The sequence below is a fragment of the Tachysurus vachellii genome, chromosome 18, assembly GCF_030014155.1.
Source record: "Tachysurus vachellii isolate PV-2020 chromosome 18, HZAU_Pvac_v1, whole genome shotgun sequence".
Classification (NCBI taxonomy): domain Eukaryota; kingdom Metazoa; phylum Chordata; class Actinopteri; order Siluriformes; family Bagridae; genus Tachysurus; species Tachysurus vachellii.
The window spans coordinates 10,269,465-10,292,566 of NC_083477.1; the positions used below are offsets into that span (position 1 = coordinate 10,269,465).

General features: G+C 38.5%; 2 protein-coding genes and 1 long non-coding RNA gene across 4 annotated transcripts; 2 read left to right on the plus strand and 1 right to left on the minus strand.

Moving 5' to 3' along the window:
- Positions 1-910: 910 nt before the first annotated feature.
- On the minus strand, positions 911-9,016 carry LOC132861107 (uncharacterized). 2 transcript variants are annotated; one of them, XR_009649896.1, is made up of 4 exons: positions 8,975-9,016; positions 8,807-8,857; positions 7,404-7,481; positions 911-2,149 (listed from the first exon to the last, which is right to left on the minus strand). It is a non-coding gene; the product is annotated as an uncharacterized LOC132861107 (long non-coding RNA). The 2 variants fall into 2 exon arrangements; XR_009649895.1 differs by having other exon boundaries at positions 8,807-8,995.
- Positions 9,017-10,312: 1,296 nt separating this feature from the next.
- On the plus strand, positions 10,313-16,092 carry gcat (glycine C-acetyltransferase). Its single transcript, XM_060892930.1, has 9 exons — positions 10,313-10,615; positions 12,206-12,336; positions 12,434-12,535; positions 13,258-13,404; positions 14,256-14,410; positions 14,603-14,685; positions 15,070-15,241; positions 15,461-15,582; positions 15,765-16,092. Exons 1-9 carry the CDS (start codon positions 10,396-10,398, stop codon positions 15,914-15,916), a joined length of 1,284 nt encoding a protein of 427 aa, XP_060748913.1. The 5' UTR covers positions 10,313-10,395; the 3' UTR covers positions 15,917-16,092.
- A 1,425-nt stretch (positions 16,093-17,517) lies between these two features.
- mcm5 (minichromosome maintenance complex component 5) lies at positions 17,518-23,099 on the plus strand. The gene is made up of 16 exons (XM_060892552.1): positions 17,518-17,786; positions 18,192-18,318; positions 18,491-18,619; positions 18,998-19,170; positions 19,280-19,435; positions 19,656-19,825; positions 19,997-20,168; positions 20,281-20,392; positions 20,498-20,641; positions 20,764-20,829; positions 20,907-21,083; positions 21,197-21,309; positions 21,545-21,673; positions 21,831-21,973; positions 22,160-22,287; positions 22,578-23,099. Exons 1-16 carry the CDS (start codon positions 17,617-17,619, stop codon positions 22,677-22,679), a joined length of 2,211 nt encoding a protein of 736 aa, XP_060748535.1. The 5' UTR covers positions 17,518-17,616; the 3' UTR covers positions 22,680-23,099.
- The last annotated feature ends 3 nt before the right edge of the window (positions 23,100-23,102 follow it).

A 23,102-nucleotide genomic window follows, 5' to 3' on the forward strand; every position in this document is an offset into this window, starting at 1 on the left:
TATTGTTTTGTATTTTATTATATGCTTAAATTCTATACAGCACTTTGGCCAACAGCTGTTGTTTTTAAATGTGCTCTATAAATAAAGTTGACTTGACATATGAAAAGGTGTATGTCCACTGACCCTGAACTGAATCTACTGATGAACAAATTAAGTTCATTATCCCAGTCCAAGCTTCCCTCAGATTGTTGCTGGCTTATGTAGAAGCCAGTGATGTGGTTCTTAGGAGTCCTGAAAACCCCTTTCTTATTTATTAGCTCCTACAGAACACTGGTGAGTCACGGCTTAGTTTGGAAAAAAAGCATACATCCTTGACCAGTAATGTAGTCTGTAACACATTCTGTCATTCCTTTTAATGTTCTTCTGTGTCCACATCCTCATTATTCATTTGGTAACAATGCATAGAAATCTGAGTTTTTAGTAGGGTGTGGTCCAGTCGGAAAACAGAAAACAGTTTGAACATACACACACACACACACACACACACACACACACATATATATATATATATAAAGTTTTTGATTAGTTTCACTTTCTCCTAACAACAAAGCAATTATAACATGCACAGCCTGCATACTCGACATAAATTGTGTAAAAGCTTAAATTGAGTAATACCCCTTTCTTCTTTTTTATATTTTAAAAAATAAAAAAAGGCAGCAAGCTCCTGAACAAGATAAAAACACATTGCTCCAGTAACATATCAAAGTTGTTTTATTAACTTTTTTTAACATTTAAAATGTTCTAAAAATTTCCTTAGTGACATGGAAATAAAAAATACAATTACACACAAATAAGGCCACTGAATTAAAAAAAAAAAAAAATTATATATATATATAAATTTATATATATAATTTATTTATAATATATTTATATATATATATAAAATTTATATTTATAATATTATATACAGTATATTTACATGAATTTGTTTAGTTTGGCCTACAAAAACATTCACAACCTAAAAGGACAGATAAATAAAGACACACACAAAAAGCTTAATTTAAGGTTGTGAAAACAGAGAAAATAAAATTAAGCAGACAGAAATAAAGAGGAATTTATCATAATATTGCAAAAATGCCCATGATTAGACTCATTTCAAATCCATCATATTAATATTAAAAATATTAAAAACTTTATATGGGGGCACGGTGGCTTAGTGGTTAGCATGTTCGCCTCACACCTCCAGGGTCGGGGTTCGATTCCCGCCTCCACCTTGTGTGTGTGGAGTTTGCATGTTCTCCCCGTGCCTCTGGGGTTTCCTCCGGGTACTCCGGTTTCCTCCCTCGGTCCAAAGACATGCATGGTAGGTTGATTGGCATCTCTGGAAAATTGTCCGTAGTGTATGATTGAGTGAATGAGAGTGTGTGTGCTCCCTGCGATGGGTTGGCACTCAGTCCAGGGTGTATCCTGCCTTGATGCCCGATGACGCCTGAGATAGGCACAGGCTCCCCGTGACCCGAGGTAGTTCGGATAAGCGGTAGAAGATGAATGAATGAAAAACTTTATATTAAGAGAATCTTATTTTTGAAAGTGGGTAGGGCACCTTATTTACAGTATATTAGTATAATCAATATGTCCTATTTGAGATACTTGCATTAAAATGTGCACACACTAGAATAGAGTAAATCGTGTAAGTGCATAGTATAAAGTACCATCATTTTGGAAACGTAATACCATCAGAACAGGACAATTAAATTACAATAATGATTATAGGAAAATATCACTTCAGTTAAATTAAAAAGACAATACAAAAAACAACTTAGTTCAAGTGCAGAAGTGAAAGGAAAAAAGGAAAAAAGATCAAATATAAAAAAAGTGCATAAAGAGCAAGGGCATTGTGCCAGAACAAAAAATAGTGCTGGGGATAAATGAAAAACGTTATAGTCTTAAAGTACTGAAGGATCCATCAGGGGACTAAACCAAGTAAATAAAAAAAAATAAAATAATTAGCAGTAGTTCAGCATTACCTGGTAACAACTGCCACCATTGAGTAATGGAAACTTATCCAAAGGTTCGTAAAGGCATGTTTTGGATAATTTGGTAATGCAGCAGCCATATCAACAATACCAGGGTCTTGTAGAACTCCGGTTTATAAATGCTTCCAAGGCTGGTGTTGTTTCCTCCACAGACAGATTAATGTCTTCTTCCACTGTGAATAGAAATTGGAGTATTTCTTAAAAAAACATCAACACTAAATTAATTACAGTTGTATTATTTTAATAGACTCATTTCTTATTACATTAAATGGATGGTCTTTGATGGCCCCTAATATACAAGTGGGACTGGATGTTACATCAATAGTAAATCAGTTGTAAAAGCTCACTCACTCTCACTCATTTTCTACCGCTTATCCAAACTACCTCGGGTCACGGGGAGCCTGTGCCTATCTCAGGCGTCATCGGGCATCAAGGCAGGATACACCCTGGACGGAGTGCCAACCCATCGCAGGGCACACACACACACACACTCTCATTCACTCACGCACTACGGACAATTTTCCAGAGATGCCAATCAACCTACCATGCATGTCTTTGGACTGGTGGAGGAAACCCCCGAGGCATGGGGAGAACATGCAAACTCCACACACACAAGGCGGAGGTGGGAATCGAAACCCTGAAGGTGTGAGGCGAACGTGCTAACCACTAAGCCACCGTGCCCCCCTGTTGTAAAAGCTGTGAAACTGAATTTGAAACAATGATCAGAATTATATTAAAAATAACATTATTGTTTAAGCTGTTACAGGTTTTAAGCTCGTTTGTGATTCTTCTCATTAGTGCTAACTGCATATAAAATCAAGAAATCAGAAAGCAGTATTTTTTTTATTTTATCTTTTTAAGCTTAAATGTTTATTTTTTTTTCCTCAGTGACATTTTCATGTTAAATATATAGCATCTACAAAAATAGTCTTTATGTAAATAATTAATGGAGGCCCATCACAAATGGCTTCCTATTCACAATAACTCTGCAGCATTTCAGGTCCTTTCTAGTGCACTACATGATCAGCACAATAGCTTATGACAATCAGCTATAAGGATTTGTAACTGATTAACCAATCAGCGAAGCACATGGCAGCACAGCAATGTAAAAAATCATGCAGATATAGGTCATGAGATTCAGATGTTGTTCACATCAAAGAACATAATGTAAGAAACATGTAATCCAGTGCTTCAAACTGCAGCACGAGTATGAATGGTAGATAGCAAAAGCGGTGTGCTCAAGGCAAAGTGAAAATTATTTAATTTAGATATATATACATTTTTTTTACCAGGGATCTTACTGCACTGACTCCGTTACGCTCGTTGTTCCGTTAATTTCATGGTCCCATCTCCAAAAAAAATACTTCAAAACAAGAATGCTGACTACTTTTTTACACCAGATTGAACACCCTAAAAAAACAAGCAACTTTAATTAAGAAAAGAAAAAAAAAAAAAAAAAAAACCCCACCACACATTGTGGCAGAGACATTAATACTGCCTGAAAAACCATGTCAACGAGATACTCGGACCTGTCGCATTTAACTAAAGTCCCTCTCTCAGATAACACAAATGCCAAGTACGTTACTCATCACGCAATACTCATCAGTGAGAAATCTGCATTGGAACTTGAGTTTACAGATGTTAGTGGACATTCTCAACTCAGCCAATGTACGAAGCCAGCAATCTAATAAAAAAAAACTTATTTTAAAAGTCAGGAAAGGTCAGGAAAGAAAAAAAAAAACAGGACAGGAAATTTTACAGGTCACGTCAGAATATCTTCACCAAGGAGGACTTCAGTGGGAAAATTGCACGAGTGTCTGCGATGACGGTGCAGTAGCAGAAAAAGGTCAGACACACCAAAGATGTGGTGTTTAAGTGTGAAAGAGGAACCCTGATGTTTTTTTGGTTTTTTTTTTGCTCCATGAGTCACTCGCTGCCAAGACATGCTCAGCAGACTTGGCTCATGTGCTGCATGTTGTGCGTATGATAAAGACAAAATATAGTAAAATAATTAGGCCATATGTAAAATAAAATTTCATGTTTAAAACTGTGTGATAGGAAATCCGAGTGACACATAATGCATTACTGCTCCACAAGGAGGTCCAATGTCTGTCGCTCAGCAAAGTGCTGGCCCGAGTGTATGAGCGTGTTTTTGACTAACAAGAGGTATGATGAGGCAAAGCTGCTTGCAAGTGATGAGTGTGTGCAAGGCCGATATGAAAACCTGCTCACAAGTAAGATAAAATAAACGGATTCCTTTCAAAAGTGCACCTCTTGCAGCAACATCTGGAAAGTGCCTTTTTTTGCTTTTCAGCCTCCACTGATTGCCTTGACTGGGTTAGGGACCTGTATAGCTCAGCAGCAGTTTTTGGACAGTACATGAAAGAAGTGAGAGATCATCACAGTTTAAAGCTAAGCTTTGCTGATCTACCTTTGGACTTTTTGGTCGGTGGCTGCTGAGGGGTTCCTCATTCTGGCATACAGCTATTTCGAAATTGCTCCCAATTTTCACAAAATATCTTTGTGCACTATGTTGAGCAAAAACTGTGTGTATACAAATTTCTGCCAGGTTTTAAGCCTTGCTTCATCTAAGCAGGCCCAGGTTTTACACTGAGTAAGTTTAAACAAATTAAGAGAATATATTATTATTAAATATACCATGTTAGGCTACAGTGTAATTTTGTAAAGTTTTTTGGTTCTTGATGTGCCATGGATTTTTTTCTCCCACACAAAGCCACTTAACCCATCTTGTCCTAGCTGATATAAAACCGCCATTTACAAAATCAGAGATATTTGTGTTAAACAGTAACAAAAGGGCACTTAAACAACAGGCTGGATGTAAAGCACTTAAAGCCACAGACCAAAACAACATCATTGCTAAGACATACTCCTGAGCTCTTTTGTACAGAGGGTCTGCCAGCTATAATTATATCTAAAAGCTATAATTATCTAAAAGACAAAGAGACAGGTGAAAAATAAACAAGTGTCCTAATTATACAAGACTGCTATGGAATTTACAATTCTCTAAAGGGCAAGTGGGGGGAAAAAGGGAATAATACTTCTACTTTCGGCTTTACCGCTTAAGAGACGCTTCAGTGAATCATTGGTTTCCACCCAACTCTATTCTTGGCATCCTCTACTCTCACACCAGTTAGCTTCCTGTCCTTTTTTAACACATCCATATATTTCCTCTTTGGCCTTCCTCTTGACCTCTTACAGCTCTACAAGCTCTACCAATATAAGCGCTCTACCAATATAAGCGTTACACTTGATGGTTGACCCCTGTTACCTTGCTGGTTTGCTTCCCTCCCTCTCATGCATACACATCTATTCTGTCTTACTACAACTGAACAGACTGCCACCTTTCCAGGTGTCCCTCCCCCTACTTTCTACTTACTACAGATCACAATGTCATCCGCAAACATCATTGTCCACAGAGATTCCTGTCTGACTTCATTGGTCAAACTGTCCATCACCATAGCAAACAAGAAGGGACTTAAAGCTGATCCTTGATGTAGCCCCACCTCCACCTTGAACTCCTCTGTCTGACAAGTGGAAAAATGTTTATTAAAAGTAAATATAGAATGAACAGCCTTTATACAATGAGTCTGGGTATTTATAATACTAATACCTTGTACAGTATCAGAATCAGATTCAGCTTTATTCGCCAAGTGTGTACCACAGGAGCTCTCCCAAACACACTGTATATATAAACAGACTAAAGGGTAAAAGGATAAAAATATAAATTATATACAAGGTGAGGTTAAATTCTTTTCTTGTGCCTAGTCAGCATTGTGTATTACAATTGTGAATACTGTACATTTATATAAAGATAGAAAATATTAATTTACAAGGGTTTTAGTAAAAGATAATGCAGTTGGGTAACTGTCCTTGTGTTTAGATATTATATCAGATATTTTAATGCGTAGTGATCTGACACTCACTCATAGCTATGTAAAACTATCATCAGCTCCTGTGGGTAGATCAAACCTCCTTAATTGTTGGAGGAAGAGAAGTACTTGTATTGTTGTATTAGTATTAAGCTAGAATTAATCAAGGATCTCACTGAACATTTTTAATTAGTGGCAATGAAAAAGCACAAACTTACATGTTTGTGCACTTAGGCTACTAGACACATTCTTTATAATATTACCAAGTTGATTTTAACTACACAGTACAAAAAGTAACATTTTAGAAAGTGAAAATTCTTGAATATAGTCAGATTGATCTAGTATTTTATATTGCAAAAAATAAAACATAAACCTATTTCTAGAAATTTTTGCTAATTTCAAACTGTCCATTGTTTTTCTATAAATAAATGCTTAAATTAGCTACATTATCTGCAAAAAGAACAAGACTATTTGAAGACTAATTAAATTAGAGCAAATTTCTAAAACAGGTTTTAAAAATCTTATATTTGGTTTGTTGAAATCTTCTATTAGGAAATGCTTGATACATTTCACTCTTTCAAGATATTCTCATTTGCCAAGAGGTAATTTTTTGCAGTGCTTTATTTTGCCTCTGATTGATTAGGACTGCCATTGAGAAGAGTGGGCTTTTTCTTTTCACAAGTTTCAACAAAGCTGTAGATAAAGTAGAATTTACAGTCTTCTTCACCTCAGAATCTCTCAGTGTCAATGACTATGAAAAACAATACACAAAATGCCCTGACAGTTTTGCAGCATCTATGTTTTTTTGTGTGTGTTAATTACCATAATAGAATATAAGAAGTTTATGTTGCATGTTCTCACTATCAGGGTATATGAAAATCAGCAGTGCATCACGCAGATACCAAGTACCGGTATAGGTAACAATGTATTCCTACACTTGTTCCCTTAATACCAATTGGAAGCCACAGACCACATGCGTATACACGACCGTGTGTATCGCTTCACGGAGAGATTCCATGGATTTGTTCTGCTGGTGCAAATTTACACTCAGCAGAAATGGAGATTCATCACACCAGGGTATGTTTTTCCAGTCTTCATCAGAATGTTTTCTCTTTATAGCACCCTTCTGACTAAACACTAGAAAATGCCGTGTATGAAAATCCCAGGAGAGCAGTTATATAAATACTCAAAACCAGCCCATCTGGCACCAAAAATCAAGCCACAGTTAAAATCACTGAGATCACTGATTAAAAATCACAGATTTTTTTAACCCATGTTAATGGATGATTTGAACTTTACCTGACTATTATTTTATGCATTACTTTGTTGCCACACGATTGGCTGATGAGATACTTGCATGACTGAATAGGTGTACAGGTATTCCTAATAAAGTGCTGAGATAATGTATGTTTCCACTGAGGAAGGCTTGAAAGTGTGTCAATTTGTTAGCTACGAGAGCTACTCCCTACTGTTGTGTTTATTTAGAAAAAATACTGTACATCTTTACTGTGTACAATTAGTACAAACATAAATTTACCTGACTCTCCACAGCGAAAGCACATGAACAACCTGAGGACTGCCTCTATAGTGCGCTGAATCCAAGTGGACCTGGAAACTGGATTGAAAAATAAGGATTAATTGAGGTACCGAGAAACCCAGTAAGCTACAGGTTTGTTTGTTTTTTCCCCTGAGGACAATCTATTTCTCAGAAATGCAAAAACACTCCATTAAGTTATTAAAGTAATTAAAACAAAGGAAATAGTCACTAGCTAAGCCACATCACCATGACAGTGTCTAAATCAGCTTCCTAGGTCAGTAGTCAGGGCACTGATCAGTTCTTTTTGTTGGCCATTTTAAGGGCTGCCTCAATCACATTTTTTCCAGTTCAAAAAAATAAACAAATAATTATCCGTGCACCGCAAAAACCAGGAAGCAGGAGGTTAATGATAGTAATAATTTAACAAAATATCGATACCAAAGCTCACAAACAGGACGGGAACCAATGGGGCACGAGCCGCCGTGTAGCTTCCTGTTGTTGTTGTTGTTATTATTACTATTAAATAATAATAACAACAACAACAACAGGAAGCTACACGGCGGCTCGTGCCCCATGTAGGGCCTCCTGGGCGCATGAACCACAATTAATGTAACACGTGTAATAATGTTTTTCTTATCGTATCTGAAGACGTTTTTAGGAAACAAGCAAAGTTTGCATACCGTCAGAATGAGCGATAATAACTATTTCTCCATGTTGACATGTTGACGTGACTGCGTCACAGCTATCTAACCCTACCAACTAAACCTACCAACAAAGGCACGTGTCTAAAGAGTAAAAGTAACGTTTTGTCCAGTATACTGTTAGCGACAAATAAACCCAAGAGATACTAAAATCGGGTGAATTTAAGGCCTTTAAATCGTGTTTAGGAATCTTGGGGAATTCCTGGACGTGTTCGCTTTACCATGGCGCATTGTATAGGTCGGAATATGGCGGGGACATCGAGCATTAATGCGACTGACCACCTGATAACTCATGCATTTATCCACTTACCGCTATTATTTAACTCCATAGCGAGGTTTAACCGTCTGTCTGATTCAGGGAAAAATACAGCTGTCTGCTGCCGGTTCTGTAGCTTTTCTCGCGCGCGCTGTGTTCGTGCAATAGTGACGTATAACTGTGACGTAACCAAATATTACCCAATTGAATGAAAGGACGGCGTTTCTTATCTTTCAGGGCCAAGTCGTTTATTAAAATTATTTTAGATATACGTACTCCTGTGATATTTTAACGAGAATGTATCCAGTTTAGGAACAATAATTTCTCTCTTGCTCGCACACACACTCTCTCTCTCACTCACTCACTCACTCAGCTGGTATATAACATTACATTTTCCTACTAAATTTGCTATTACTGCAAACCAAGTGGCTAATCGTGTTACTTACCTTCAAGTAAAACCAAAATGTCTTTCCATTCTTGTGTCGTCCGTTTTATTTCTGCATTTCAAACAAATAAATACAGAGCGATAAAAAAATCCAAATGCATTGAATATAGTGTATTGCATATGCGCATTTCCAGCTCACAAATCTAAATAAAAAAATCCAAATCCATACATTGAAAGAAGATGCAGCATGTTTGCTGTGCACAGACTCAATGAATCTTCCCGCGAAGATTTCCCGCGTAAATGACGTCAAACCAAAGCAGCGTTCAAACGCCCGTCTATTTTCATTCACGATTAATACTTTGTTTAAACTTTCAGTCAAATTGTTTTATTCAATTTAGTCAAATTACTTTTTTCGCCAGTGTGTACAGTTTTATTAAACGACATATAGCAAAAGTGCTTTTAAGTCTCTATCGATGAATACCTTTAATAGGTTAAAGGTTTGTACAAAGTCTCTAATGATCATCCAACTTTATCCAAATTCATTGCCCTTAACTTTAAATTATACGAATGTTACTTTTTATGTTCTTTTACTTTTCTTCTAGTTTATATAGCTATCAACAAAAGCAGAAAAAATAGCATAAAATGAAATACTCTCTTAAACGTAGGGTCTCCGATTTTTGAAAGCCAATGTTGACATATAAAATCACCAAAACAAACACGCCCCTAACCCAAATGGGTCCCACCCCTGTATTGATAGCTCCGCCCACACATACATATGTAACCCAGGCAACTAATGGAAAGAAATGTGGTTGAAGGGAAGAACAATACGATTGGCAGATAAACATGAATGCATAAAAACAAAAATGACACAAAAGCATAATCATGCAAAGGACGGCATATATTAGTTCTGTGAAACAAAGCAAAACCAACGTTACTCACCTATCGAGAAGGAAAAAAAACAACCTCGGCGTCTTAAGTAAAGTTGGCCACATATTCACAGATTGGAGTTTCCCGAGTCAATAACTCCTGAGCTAAACGCTGTTACTAGCAAAACGCGGTTGTAGCTGCGTCTCTACATTACTACGATAGAAAAGAGGTGTTATTTGTGTAGTAACAGTGTTTAGCTCAGGAGTTATTGACTCAGGAAACTCCAATCTGTGAATATGTGGCCAACTTCCCGCTCCTTCAGTTCTCTCCAGCGCTTCAAAGCTGATCCTATATTAACACGGGTCCTTTCTTCGCTTTCTTTCTTTGTTTTTATCCTCCATGTCAATGTTAAAATCGATTTCTGCTAATGTCACACATGCGCACTGAACACTCTCTCCGCACATATTGACAAAACCCGCCCCTTTCTGCTTATTAGCTACACGTTTGTTTTGTTTTTTGTTTATTTTTCGGCCCGACTCAGTTTTCTAAAGCATTTCTCAAAAAACGGAGACACTACCTTTAAATGTAGTGGAACACATGAAAACACGAATTCACGGAACGCTTGAAGGAAGCACTGGAGACCACACGCCCACGCTCAGTTTGATTGGTGCATTCGGTTACACCTACACAGGAAGTACAAGGCCATACGTCCGCCCCGTGGCCTCCGCTCAACGTCACTGGTTTGTGCAACACGTTCTTCTCGGCTTTGACAGCAGAACCGCCATGTCACTTCGCGTGATTATTCGTCAACTTAAAAATCCTCTTAGAGACACTTTTAGGAGCCAGAATGTCAGTTCTATTCGACGTTATGCCGCTATCGCACACGCGAGGTCGGTGCTGGAGGGCGAACTGGAGACGATCCGCGCTGCAGGGACCTGGAAGGGGGAAAGAGTCATAACGTCCAGTCAGGGACCGCATATCAACGTGGAGGGCAGTCGTGGCGGTGAGCGATGGGAATGTTCCGGGGAAATAACTTTATTCATACTTATACATGACACGAGATATTGCAGTGGTCTTTCTGGAGCATTTGCTTACGTTGTGCAATCCAAAGTTAGAAGTTAGAAGTTGATATCACGAGTGAGAAAAAGTGTGTGTGTGTGTATATATATATATATATATGTGTGTGTGTGTGTATATATGTGTGTGTGTGTATGTATGTATGTGTGTGTATATATATGTGTGTGTGTGTGTGTGTGTGTGTGTTTGTATGTATGTGTGTGTGTATCAGGGTTCCCACGCGTCCTGGAAAACCTGGAAATCCTGGAAAATTAATGACCAATGTTCCAGTCCTGGAAAACACATGGAAAATGAGAGAAAACATAAATTGTCCTGGAAAAAATCTTGTTGTCCTGGAAAATTATTTTTAAATGTTCTTGATCATTTAAAGAACAGTTTACAACTGGTCGAAACAATTAACGTTAGTAACAGAAAGCGCTCTGTTCAGGGACGCTGAGTTTTGACGGGTTTTGACGGGTTTTTTGTTATGCTGTTTAATCTCGCTGTGAAGGATGACGCTGTCTTGTGTTGGCGGTTTCAGGTGCTAGGAATGGTTTAAGTGCTCGAATGTTTTCAGCAAATGGTTGCAGGTTATATTAACCTTGTTAATCTGAATATCATGTGCAAGGGGAATGCACAGCAAACTAAAGCATGCATGACTGCATTGGCCTGAGAAAGGAAAGGGTATTAATATGTGCGGTCTTTTTATTTTATAAATGTTGATATTTCATTCACATGACAAATTGTCTTTAAAAGTATAGTTAAGTAATAGCCATAAAGTATACGTTGTTTTTAAGACTTCTGGAGAGAACATATTACTTTAGGCTGTGAATCTGTGAGCCTTGTATTTTTTTGCTAAATTTGAAATGTCCTGGAAAAGTCCTGGAAAATGATCTCTGAAAAAGAGTGGGAACCCTGGTGTATGTGTGTATATGTGTGTATGTGTATGTGTGTGCATGTGTGTGTGTATGTGTGTGTACAGGTCTGGATATTTAAGTGTTACATGGTGTGTGATTATTACACTTGCAAATGGCAAGTAACTTTGACCAACCTAAAGTAAAACTTTAACATTATAAAAAAAAAAAGGAAAATGTTTGAGAAGTAAATACCTTAAATATTACAATTTTAAATTGTGAATAATACAATGATTTTCCCCTAGGGAAGTTTTAGGGTCATACCATCTCTTAGAGTTTTGGCAATGCCCCAGGCTTGGCTTTGTTACATAACCGTTCATTTTGTGCAAATAAGTTAAACAGTTAAATGTCATTGTAGAGTTCACACTGTGTTTAAAGTCAGACAGTTGTGGCTTACATTATGGTAACAAATTCAATGAAAACTCACCAAGACTGTATGAGACATGATTAATATTATATTTAGCTAAAACCACTTGTGCCTGTTTGTTACACTCACTTTGTTAGCAGGGCCGTTATTTTCTGTTCTCATGTCCAAAGAGTCATTTTGTGAACCAGACAGTTCTTCTGCTGTCCCATCATGGTTTAATGTAATTCATTTTTGCTTGTATCTTTACACATTTTAGATATATTGAACTTTTGTGCCAATAACTACCTGGGTCTGTCCAGTCATCCAGAGGTCATTCAGGCTGGAATTGAAGCACTGCAGAAATACGGAGCTGGTTTGAGTTCAGTCAGGTTCATCTGCGGGACACAGGTGAAGAAAGAGTTTATTAGACAAATGAATGACTTATGAAACTGTGACTTTTGTGACCAGGCAATCAGGCAATTTTTATTCTTTTTTTTTTAACCAGGATCTTCACAAGCACTTAGAGAAGAAGATAGCTGAGTTTCATGAAAGAGAAGACTGCATCCTGTATGCAAGCTGCTTTGATGCCAATGCTGGTCTCTTTGAGGTATTTCAACCTTCATATGTGTAGAATATTTTCTGGGCTTATCTAAGCCCAATTATGTCCTCAGCTGCTATTGTATATGTCTAACAAATGAGAAGTCAACATGGGTGAGATTAAGACACTAAAAGGTGATATTTATTAGATTTAAATCATGACCAAATTGTTTTGTAAACAATCAAGTCGAAATTCAAATCATAATTAAATAAAACAAAATACACTAAAGTTAATATTAAGCTAAGAAAAAAACAAGTGGGTTAAATTAAAAGTACATGATTTGCAGAGAAAATAACCCACATTATAATTCTTAGCGACCTAATGGGTACCAGACAGAAGTATTGGAAAAACTTAGAGAGACAGGAATGCTAAGGACACTCATTATTTTTTTTAGCTTATTTGCTTGCAGTTTAATTATAATCGTGACACTGTCCTTGAAGAACAGGAAAATTGTGTCCTGTAAACTCCCTGTCCGGGAGGAAAATGTGGTACTGACTAAGGGAAATGAATGAATATAATCAATCATTTTCCTTAGTTGGTATAAATGCACTTAACTTGCTAACTAGTCCATTATAAGCTATAAGTGTTAGCTGCCACTTTTTAACTGAGTTAAATAGGTTTTAAATACTTTTCCACTGAGTTAGTTAATCATTTAATCACTCTTGAAAAGTAATCCATCTTAAAGTAAAATATGTTTTTGAATGTAATATGAAAATATTTCTTGGTTCCAGGTTCTCCTGGGCCCAGATGATGCTGTGTTATCTGATGAACTAAACCATGCTTCAATCATTGATGGAATTAGATTGTGTCGGGCACAAAGGTTTCGCTACAAGCACATGAACCTGGATGATCTGGAGGAAAAACTGAAAGAATCCCAGGTAAACACATTGGTTATACCTATGCTCTGTAAAAGAAAAAGTCACTAGCTAATCCCCCACACCATGAGTGTGTCTCAATCAGCCCCCTAGTTCAGTGGTCTTTTTTTCCTCCATACTTTGCTGTCTTTCATGTAATGAGGGATCTTGGGTACTGAGGGATCTGGTAGCCTAGTGGGTTATGGTTTGGATTAATGATTGGAAGGTCATGTGTTTGAATCCCAGGTCCACCAAAGTGCCACTTCTGAGCTCCTGAGCAAGGCCCTTAACCCTCAATTGCTTAGTTATATAAATTTAAATAATAATGTAAGTCACTCTGGATAAGGGTATCTGCTAAAAGCCATAAATGTACTTCAATTTCCCCCTCAGTCCGGAGACATGTGTTGTAGTCTGATTGGCATTTCTAACTTTTCTGTAGTGTGTGAATGGGTCTGTGACTGTGCAATTGTGCCCTGTGATAAGTTCACACGAGCCTATGTAGCAGTACATAAGATGGATGGATGGGTATATCAACAAGCTTGACAAATTCCACCCTTCCCTAAATCGTTAAATATTTAAGTTTAATAACTCAACAATTGCTTGCAGTACATGCTAAACTTCTCTGTATCATTAATTTGACAAGCAATATTTTTTATTTCTAAAAACTTTTTACTGTGTTCGATTGTTGGTTCGAGGAAGGGCGCATCAGGGAGTAAGTCCACTACTTTGCACTAGATTAGACAGTGAAATGAGCAGAGATGGAGACTACAATTGTTACATATAAGGTATAACAATTCAGTGATACAAATATTTATAATTATTTATAATGTTTGTTGCATCCTTAATAATACATGCCCTATTTTCCCCACACATAGTCCTGCCGGCTGAGGCTGGTGGTAACTGATGGAGTTTTCTCTATGGATGGTGACGTGGCTCCCTTGGTGGGTATCTGTGATCTTGCTGAGCAGTATGGAGCGTTGGTCTTTATTGATGAATGCCATGCAACAGGATTCTTAGGTCTCCGTGGCCGGTGAGTAGAAGACAATGATGATAAGTGTTGTGAATATTTATCATAAAAAAACAGTTCATAAATTCTACTATTGATTCATCAGTGGCTTAGATAATGAACTTGATACAGAAAATCCCCTTCAATGCAGGTCAGTATATTAATCTGTAAGTTGCTAATGTAATGATATTGACAATAGTTTGTATTTTCATGCAGAGGTACTGATGAGCTGCTGGGGGTGATGGACAGAGTGCATATAGTGAACTCCACTCTGGGAAAAGCTCTTGGAGGGGCAGCAGGTAAGTGTTAATACAACTTTAGTTTTTGGATCATTTCAGCATTAAGTGGAATTGGTGAGGGTGACTGATTTTGGGTAATGTTTTTCCAAGATGTATTACATACAATTATTACATATATATCAATTCCGTTTCAAATATAATATATAACATTTGCTGTTTGTCTTTAGCTGCAGTTTAACTGAAAAAACTTAAAACAATTCACTGGAAAGAACTGTTACATTACCACTGTCAATACTGTAAAGAGGTTTAAGACCTCTTGTTTATGGAAAGTTGCCATAGTTTTTGAGGACTATTATTGACTCAGCAGTGTGTTTCTATGTTTGTTTTTGATACGCCATATATATATAAAAACCCTAACTTTAAACATGTCCTTCGTTCTTTCAGGTGGTTACACAGTTGGACCAAAACCTTTAATCGACCTTCTCAGGCAGCGCTCTCGTCCTTATCTCTTTTCCAACTCTCTCCCACCTCCAGTGGTGGGTTCTGCCACTCGTGCAGTGGAGCTACTAATGGCATCCAGTGAAATTGCACAGAGCATGGCCTCCAAAACCATGAGGTAGGATTTAAGGGTACAGATATCTAATGGGGCAAAAATTGCACAGGCTATAGTTTATCTTACAGTATAGTTGAAATGAGATAAGCATTCTGTGTTTGGCCAAGTGAAAGTGAGCCAACAATGAGCCAGCAAGGACATGATCCAGATATCTGAGTTGTATAACACCTTGACAAAAGTTCACACTGTGAATGAAAACATGTCTCTGATTACACCCACCAGATTCAGAAACAGTATGACACAGGCAGGGTTCACCATCGCAGGCACAGCTCATCCAATCTGCCCTGTGATGCTGGGAGACGCGCGCTTGGCTTCCAACATGGCTGATGACATGCTGAAACTGGGTAAAACCTCGGATTTAACTATTTTCTGTTATTTTATAGAAACCTTTTATCTTGAAATGATCATGTAGAATGTTATAACCTAAAGTGAATTATAGATGCTTTAACAAAAATCCCTAAAGATAAGTGAAATTATGACACATTGCTCATTTTACGCCTGTGATTTTCTTTTCTCTTTTCCTCAGGAGTGTATGTGATTGGATTCTCCTACCCTGTGGTTCCCAAAGGAAAAGCTCGTATCCGGGTCCAGATCTCAGCCGCACACACCGAGTCAGACATTGATCGTGCTGTAGATGCCTTTATACAGACTGGCCGAAAGCATGGCGTCATATCTTAGAGTTTGTGCTCAACTATTAGTATAACTGGATGCCTTTAACAGAATTAATTGTAGAAAAAGCAGCTTTAAGGAAATGGACTGTTACAATGAGATGTGATATTAGCTTAGCAATTCTGCTGAGATGCATAGTGTGAAATTGAATGAGTTTGCAATAATAAATGCTTTTCTCAATATTATATTTGCCTTTCCTGTCTTTTTTGTTTTGTTTTGATTATACAAAAAACAAAGTGATGGACAATAACAAATTTGTTGGAATTTGACACATTTGTTAATTGAGTCTGTTTTGTACTTATTCAAGCATTTTTTTCATGTATTTATTCATAGTTGTGTTATTTAAATGCCATTTGTTAAGTTTCTTGTATATAAACCAAAGAAAGATGTTGAAATAAGAAGCAAAATTTGTATACTAGGAAAAGATAATGTGGCCAGTTGGTTACAGGGGGCTTACTGATAATGCTGAATTTCTCAATCTCCTGTAAAACTCGAGGAAGACAGGAATTCCAAAAGAGATGGTTGGTGAATTAGGAGAGCTGAGAGTGACCATTCTCCAATGTCTATTAACAGATACTTTGTGGAGATCATCAAGAGCACCATATTCCTTTGTGTTCATCTGGCAGAGAACTTTACCTGGTTACTCAACACCAGCTCCAGCTCCACCTTCCCCATCTGACCATGTTTTACAGAGTGACCATTAAGAGCATCCTGAGCAGCTGCATCACTGTCTGGTATGGGAATTGCACTGTCTTGGATTGCAAGACCTTGCAGCGAATGGTGAAGACAGCTGAGAAGATAATTGGAGTCTCTTTCCCCTCTATCACAGACATTACACCACACGCTGCATCCACAAAGCCAACAGCATTGTGGATGTCCCCACACACTCCTCACACACACTGAAAAAAGTTAGCAAAGCATTCAGGCCCTCACAACCAGACTGTGCAACAGTTTGTCCTTCAAGCCATCAGGCTTCTCAACACCCAGAACTGAACTGCACACACACAAACAGTCATTTAATATAAAGCTGTTTACTACACCACCCATACAAACAGTGATAATATATACATCTATGACAAGATGTATATCTGTCTTGTAGCGTAACGTATTGTTTGCACTGTCGCTCTTGCACTAGGTTGCACTTTACTGTTAGTACTTAGCTATGTGTTGTTTTTTGTTTTATGCCCCACTATGTTGTTTTATGTAGCACTATGGACCTGTAGAAACGTTATTTAATTTCACTATGTACTAAGTCACCAATGTATAGTTGAAATGACAATAAAAGCTTTGCAAATCAAAACATAATCGTTAAAATATCAAAATATATCTGATATAGACTTTTGATCATAAAAGTCAACGTGCTGTCAAAATATGTATGGTCACTTTAAACTTCATTACACCGCAGAGTGCGCCATTTTATGCCATTAAATTCTTTACGCCATTATTGTTCATAGCTCCAGACTTTTCGCGCCACGAGAGTCGTTAATCCCCGCCCCTTTTGACGTTGCCCGGAGCCGTGGACCAATGTCAGTCAGTCACATTGTCAGCAATGGGCGGTCCCAAAAGTTTTGCCGCGAAACGAGCAGCGTGGTGGGCATTTTGTTTGGGCTGGAGTGCTGTGTGCGGTCTGTAAGGGTTTAGATCGCGTATTGAGTAAGCAGTCGTTTTTTTTTTTTTAAGTAAGATACTTGCACTTGAAGCAAAGGAAAATGTCTGGATTTGATGATCCGGGAGTTTATTACAGTGACAGTTTCGGTGGAGGACAAAGCGTCGGGGACGAAGGGACCCTGAAACGCAGTCAAATCAAAAAGCGCTTTCGGGAGTTCCTGAGACAGTTCAGGGTCGGAACGGATCGCACCGGCTTTACCTACAAATACAGGTACAGGAAAGAAAATCAGGACCAAGTAACATGAGCTCTTTGTTTCCTCACCTGTTTAGTGAAGTCACATGTTATATAATGTTGTGTTCTACAACTTATTTGATTTATCAAGATCAAAACAGGTGAAAGAGTTTGATTTAATTACGTGCATTGATATTTAAAATCTTGTCTAGTCGACTTTTGTTTAGGGATGTGGCAGCTTAGTGGTTCAGATATTGGACTACTGATCAGAAGGTCATGAGTTTGAATCCCAGGTCCACCAAGCTGCTGCCACTGCTGGGCCCCTGAGCAAGGCCCTTAACCCTCAATTGCTCAGTTGTATATATTGAAATAAATTGTAAGTCACTCTGGATAATGGTGTCTGCAAAATTATGTAAATGTTTATTATGCGGCCATTTTCTGCAGAGATGAACTCAAGAGGCATTATACTCTTGGAGAGTACTGGATCGAAGTGGAAATGGAAGATTTGGCCAGTTTTGATGAGGATCTCTCAGATTGCCTGTACAAGCTCCCCACGGAAAACCTGCCTCTGGTGAGCACCTCCATCCTGAATACAGACGTCTCTACGACAGCTTTAAACAAGCATTCATTGTAGAATGCAACAGCAACCTGCTAGTGAATTTCTAAATAAAAAATACAGCAATATAGTTTAATATAGTTTTCTACAATTTGAGCAGCTTTTTATGTTTGGTTGTGATTGACAGCTGGAAGAGGCAGCACAGGAAGTTGCAGATGAGGTCACACGTCCCAGGCCAGTAGGAGAAGAGACTGTGCAGGACATCCAGGTGATGCTGAAGAGTGATGCACATCCTGCATCTATTCGCAACCTGAAGGTAAGCTCCAGAAATGTCTTCAACCCTGCTCTGCAAAGTAACACAAAAATTAAGCTTACTATTAACAGTTACAGAGCATTGACAGCATTGATATGTCTTTCTGTAAATCCATTAACTTCTCCTCACATAAAACATTCATACATCATAGATTACACACACTTCCTTTCAGTTTGAGAGTCTAATGGAAGAATTGGCTGCTACCATAGACACAATATTAGACTATATAAATATATATAGGACTACTGTTAGAGCTGCTGATATAGAAAATGAATCAGTTTCTTCTAACCAGTCAGATTTTAACTTCGTATATATATCCATGTACAAATATTGCTGTTACTGTTTATTCATTGTTAACCATGCTTGTGATTTTTACCACAGTCTGAGCAGGTGTCCCGTCTGGTAAAGATTCCTGGTATCATCATCTCCTCTTCAGCAGTGAGGGCCAAAGCCACTAGAGTATGCCTGCAGTGCAGAGGGTGCCGTTCTGTCATCAGTAACATTCCTCTGCCACCCGGCCTACAGGGCTACGCTTTGCCCCGCAAGTGCAACACGTGAGTCTTTATCATCTCTATAATTTGTATCAATGTAATTAGTACCATTAAATACATGGTTATTATTTTGCCTCAACAAAATAACGTGTTTTTTCTTCCTCTTCTGCAGTGAGCAAGCGGGCCGTGTGAAGTGTCCTGTGGATCCGTACTTTATCATCCCAGACCAGTGCGTGTGTGTGGACTTTCAGACCTTGCGACTGCAGGAGTCTCCTGATGCTGTGCCTCATGGAGAGATGCCACGACATATGCAGCTCTACTGTGACCGGTACGCATGATCAGTTTCACTATGATCAATCCAGTCCAAATTGTGAAATTTTTTTATTAAAGTGACTGCTCCATGTAGTACATTTTGGAATTTTCATGTTTAAACATGCATGTCCTTTTATGTCCAACTGTCTTTCTCCTAATTCTCTTCTGTGGATGTTACTGAAAATAAAGCTTTAAGACCCGAACATCTAAGGGTTATTCATTTTTTTTCCTTCAAGGTATCTGTGTGACCGTGTAGTGCCTGGAAACCGAGTGACCATCATGGGTATATACTCCATTAAAAAAATTGCTCAACAGAAGAACAAAGGTCGTGATAAAGCGGCTGGAGTGGGAATTCGCGCTGCTTACCTGCGTGTAGTCGGTATTCAAGTGGACACAGAGGGAGCAGGTGAATACAAGCAGTGGCTTATGATCAATACAGTCCAAATTGTTAGATTTGAGTAAATTGACTGCTCCATGTAGTGTGTTTGGAATTTGCATGTTTAAACATATATGTCCTTTGTGTAAACCCCCCCCCCCCCCCCCTTTTTTTTTAAATTAAAATTTTTTTATTGATCAGGTCGAGGGGCCACTGGGTCAGTATCCCCCCAGGAAGAGGAGGAGTTACGGACGTTGGCTGCTTCCCCCTCTGTCTATGACTCTATTGCTCGTTCTCTCGCTCCCTCTATTTATGGTAGTGACGATCTGAAGAAAGCAATTGCTTGCCTCTTGTTTGGGGGCTCCAGAAAGAGGTGAGAATCTGTTTTTCAGTTGGGGGTATTCAATTAAAGCAAATAAAGACAATTGAACACATTAACCAAACGTGTGTGTTTTTGTTTTTTTTCTTTTTGTGTGTGGGGTCAGGTTGCCAGATGGTCTTACCCGCAGAGGTGATATTAATCTGCTGATGCTTGGAGACCCTGGCACAGCCAAGTCTCAGCTGCTAAAATTTGTAGAGAGATGTTCTCCTATTGGGGTAAGCTGAATGTCCAAGTGTTTGCACTTTCTTTCATGTTAACCCTTTGTATTACTATTTTAAGAGTTGTTTCAGTTACTAAAATGGAAATTCTTCTGTTTTCAGGTTTATACCTCTGGAAAGGGCAGTAGTGCAGCCGGTCTAACAGCATCTGTGCTCCGAGACCCAAACACACGTGGCTTCATCATGGAGGGTGGAGCTATGGTGCTGGCAGATGGTGGTGTGGTGTGCATTGATGAGTTTGACAAGGTAAAGCTCAAGTAGTGCATGCTTCAACATGTACACAGTTTCACATGGTTAACATTTTTCCTGTGTAAAGATGTAGTTGATTGGATTCTTACAGTGATTAAAATTGTTTTTATTTTTTCTAGATGAGAGAAGATGACAGAGTAGCCATTCATGAAGCGATGGAGCAGCAGACTATATCTATTGCCAAGGTGTGTACAGTTTCAGTCCTTTTGTATCGGTCTGTAAGCTTGGTATGTTACTGATGTGCTGTCTTGTTCTGTTTTAGGCTGGGATCACTACCACTCTGAACTCTCGATGTTCCGTGCTGGCGGCTGCCAACTCTGTGTTCGGCAGATGGGACGACACAAAGGGTGAAGATAACATTGATTTTATGCCCACCATCTTGTCCCGTTTTGACATGATCTTCATCATCAAGGATCAACATGACCAGCAGAGAGACATGGTGTGTAGAAGTAATTGTACCATCAGGGGAACACTTAAAATTCACATTCTGTATGTTGAGTTAGAGTTGGATAATGAGTGTTTTTTAAATGATCGTTGTTTGTATGTTCTTAGACGCTCGCTCGTCACGTGATGAACGTGCATCTCAGTGCTCAGACACAGACAGAGGGGGTGGAGGGAGAAATTCCTTTGGCAATGTTGAAGAAATACATTGCTTATGCCCGAACGTAAGTCTGCTTCCCTTCCTGCTGTACAACATCAACACTTGTATATTTTCAGGAAAGATTCAGTGTTCAGATGCCCACCTCTGGACTAAAGTGCATATAGTATTGATGGCATTTATATTACGTGTTAATTCCACATGTATAGGAGCCTGGAGTACGTAGATCTGTTTTAGATTGTCACAGCGTTAAACATGCAGGAGGTAGTTGTGTTAAATGTTTAGGATTGTGTCCTGTACAGGAAATGTGGTCCTCGTTTGTCTGCGGCTGCAGCAGAGAAGCTAAAGAACCGCTATGTGGTGATGCGGAGTGGAGCGAGGGAGCATGAGAGAGAGAGCGATCGGAGAGCCTCGATCCCCATCACTATCAGGTGATGGCTTGCAGACTAACTCTTAAATTTAGCATTTTGCGCTTGCTACGGCTATCTCTAACATTATACACTCTATAGATTTGATGCCATTTTGAAGCGTTAATCTACTTTCTGTCACCGCTCTGTTTAATCAGTGTTGTCTGTCTATTGCTTACAGGCAGTTGGAGGCAGTTGTACGCATCGCTGAGTCTCTGGCAAAGATGAAGCTGCAAGCGATAGCAGGAGAAGAGGAGGTAGATGAGGCACTTCGTCTTTTCCAGGTGTCTACTCTGGATGCTGCGCTGTCTGGTAGCCTGTCAGGTACGGCTGTGTGACTTGCTGTGTTCTTCGGTAGTACTGAGTAAATACTAAGTAAAATATTGGAACACATTTATGTTCAAAACGGATGATTATCAGTGCATGTTGTTTCAGGCTCTACTTGTCCATCCGCCTGTTTGTATATTTTGAGTGTGCATGCTAGTATCAATATCATTGTTGTTTCTTCAGGTGTGGAGGGTTTCACTACCCAGGAGGATCAGGAAATGATCTCCCGCATAGAGAAGCAGTTAAAGAGGCGCTTTGCCATTGGCTCTCAGGTGTCTGAGCACAGCATTGTACAGGACTTCACCAAACAGGTGAGAAATGTGAAACACGCTGATTTACAGATCAGTATTCTTCCATGGACCTTTTCCCTCTCATATTTTGTCAATTAATATTGAAGTATATTGTGAGTCATATTAGATCATTGAATAGACAGTATTTTTTGTTGGCTTTGTGACCAGCAGTCCTGAGTAAATGATTTCTTTGGGAAATTTGAAATTTTTAAGATTTCCTTGCATGTAATGTTGGCACCTTTTTGTCAATTTTATCACAGTATTAATTCCAGCATCTCTCTAACTGACTTCTTTTTCATTTCTTTGAACAGAAATACCCTGAACATGCTATATATAAGGTCCTTCATCTCATGCTGAGGAGAGGAGAACTACAGCACCGCATGCAGAGGAAGGTGCTTTACAGGGTCAAGTAGAAGGGGTGTGTGTGTCTGTCTGCGTGAGCCTTTTAAAGAAAATGTAAAAAAAACAATGAATATTTAAGGCATGTTAAGTGTCTTTCTGTAAATAGTTCATCCAGCATTTTGGGTACACTTCCTTCTTTGGTATCACACTGCTTGATATTTCTGTGCTGTAAACCATAATGCTTAAGAATGATTGATTTAATTATAGCTGTGGCACAAATTTAATGTGCTTTAAAAATTCAGCTTTTTACTGTTTGTCAAAAAAAAAAAAAACAATGCTGTTAAACTCCCATGTTTGTAAGGGCATCTTCACTGATATTGTGTGGTGTTGTTTTTTGTATGTAAGGTGGTGATAAAGTATTGTGAAATGTGATGATTTGTTACTGCCTGTTATGCAGTTTGTTTCCAGAGTAAAGAGACATTTTCATTGAATTG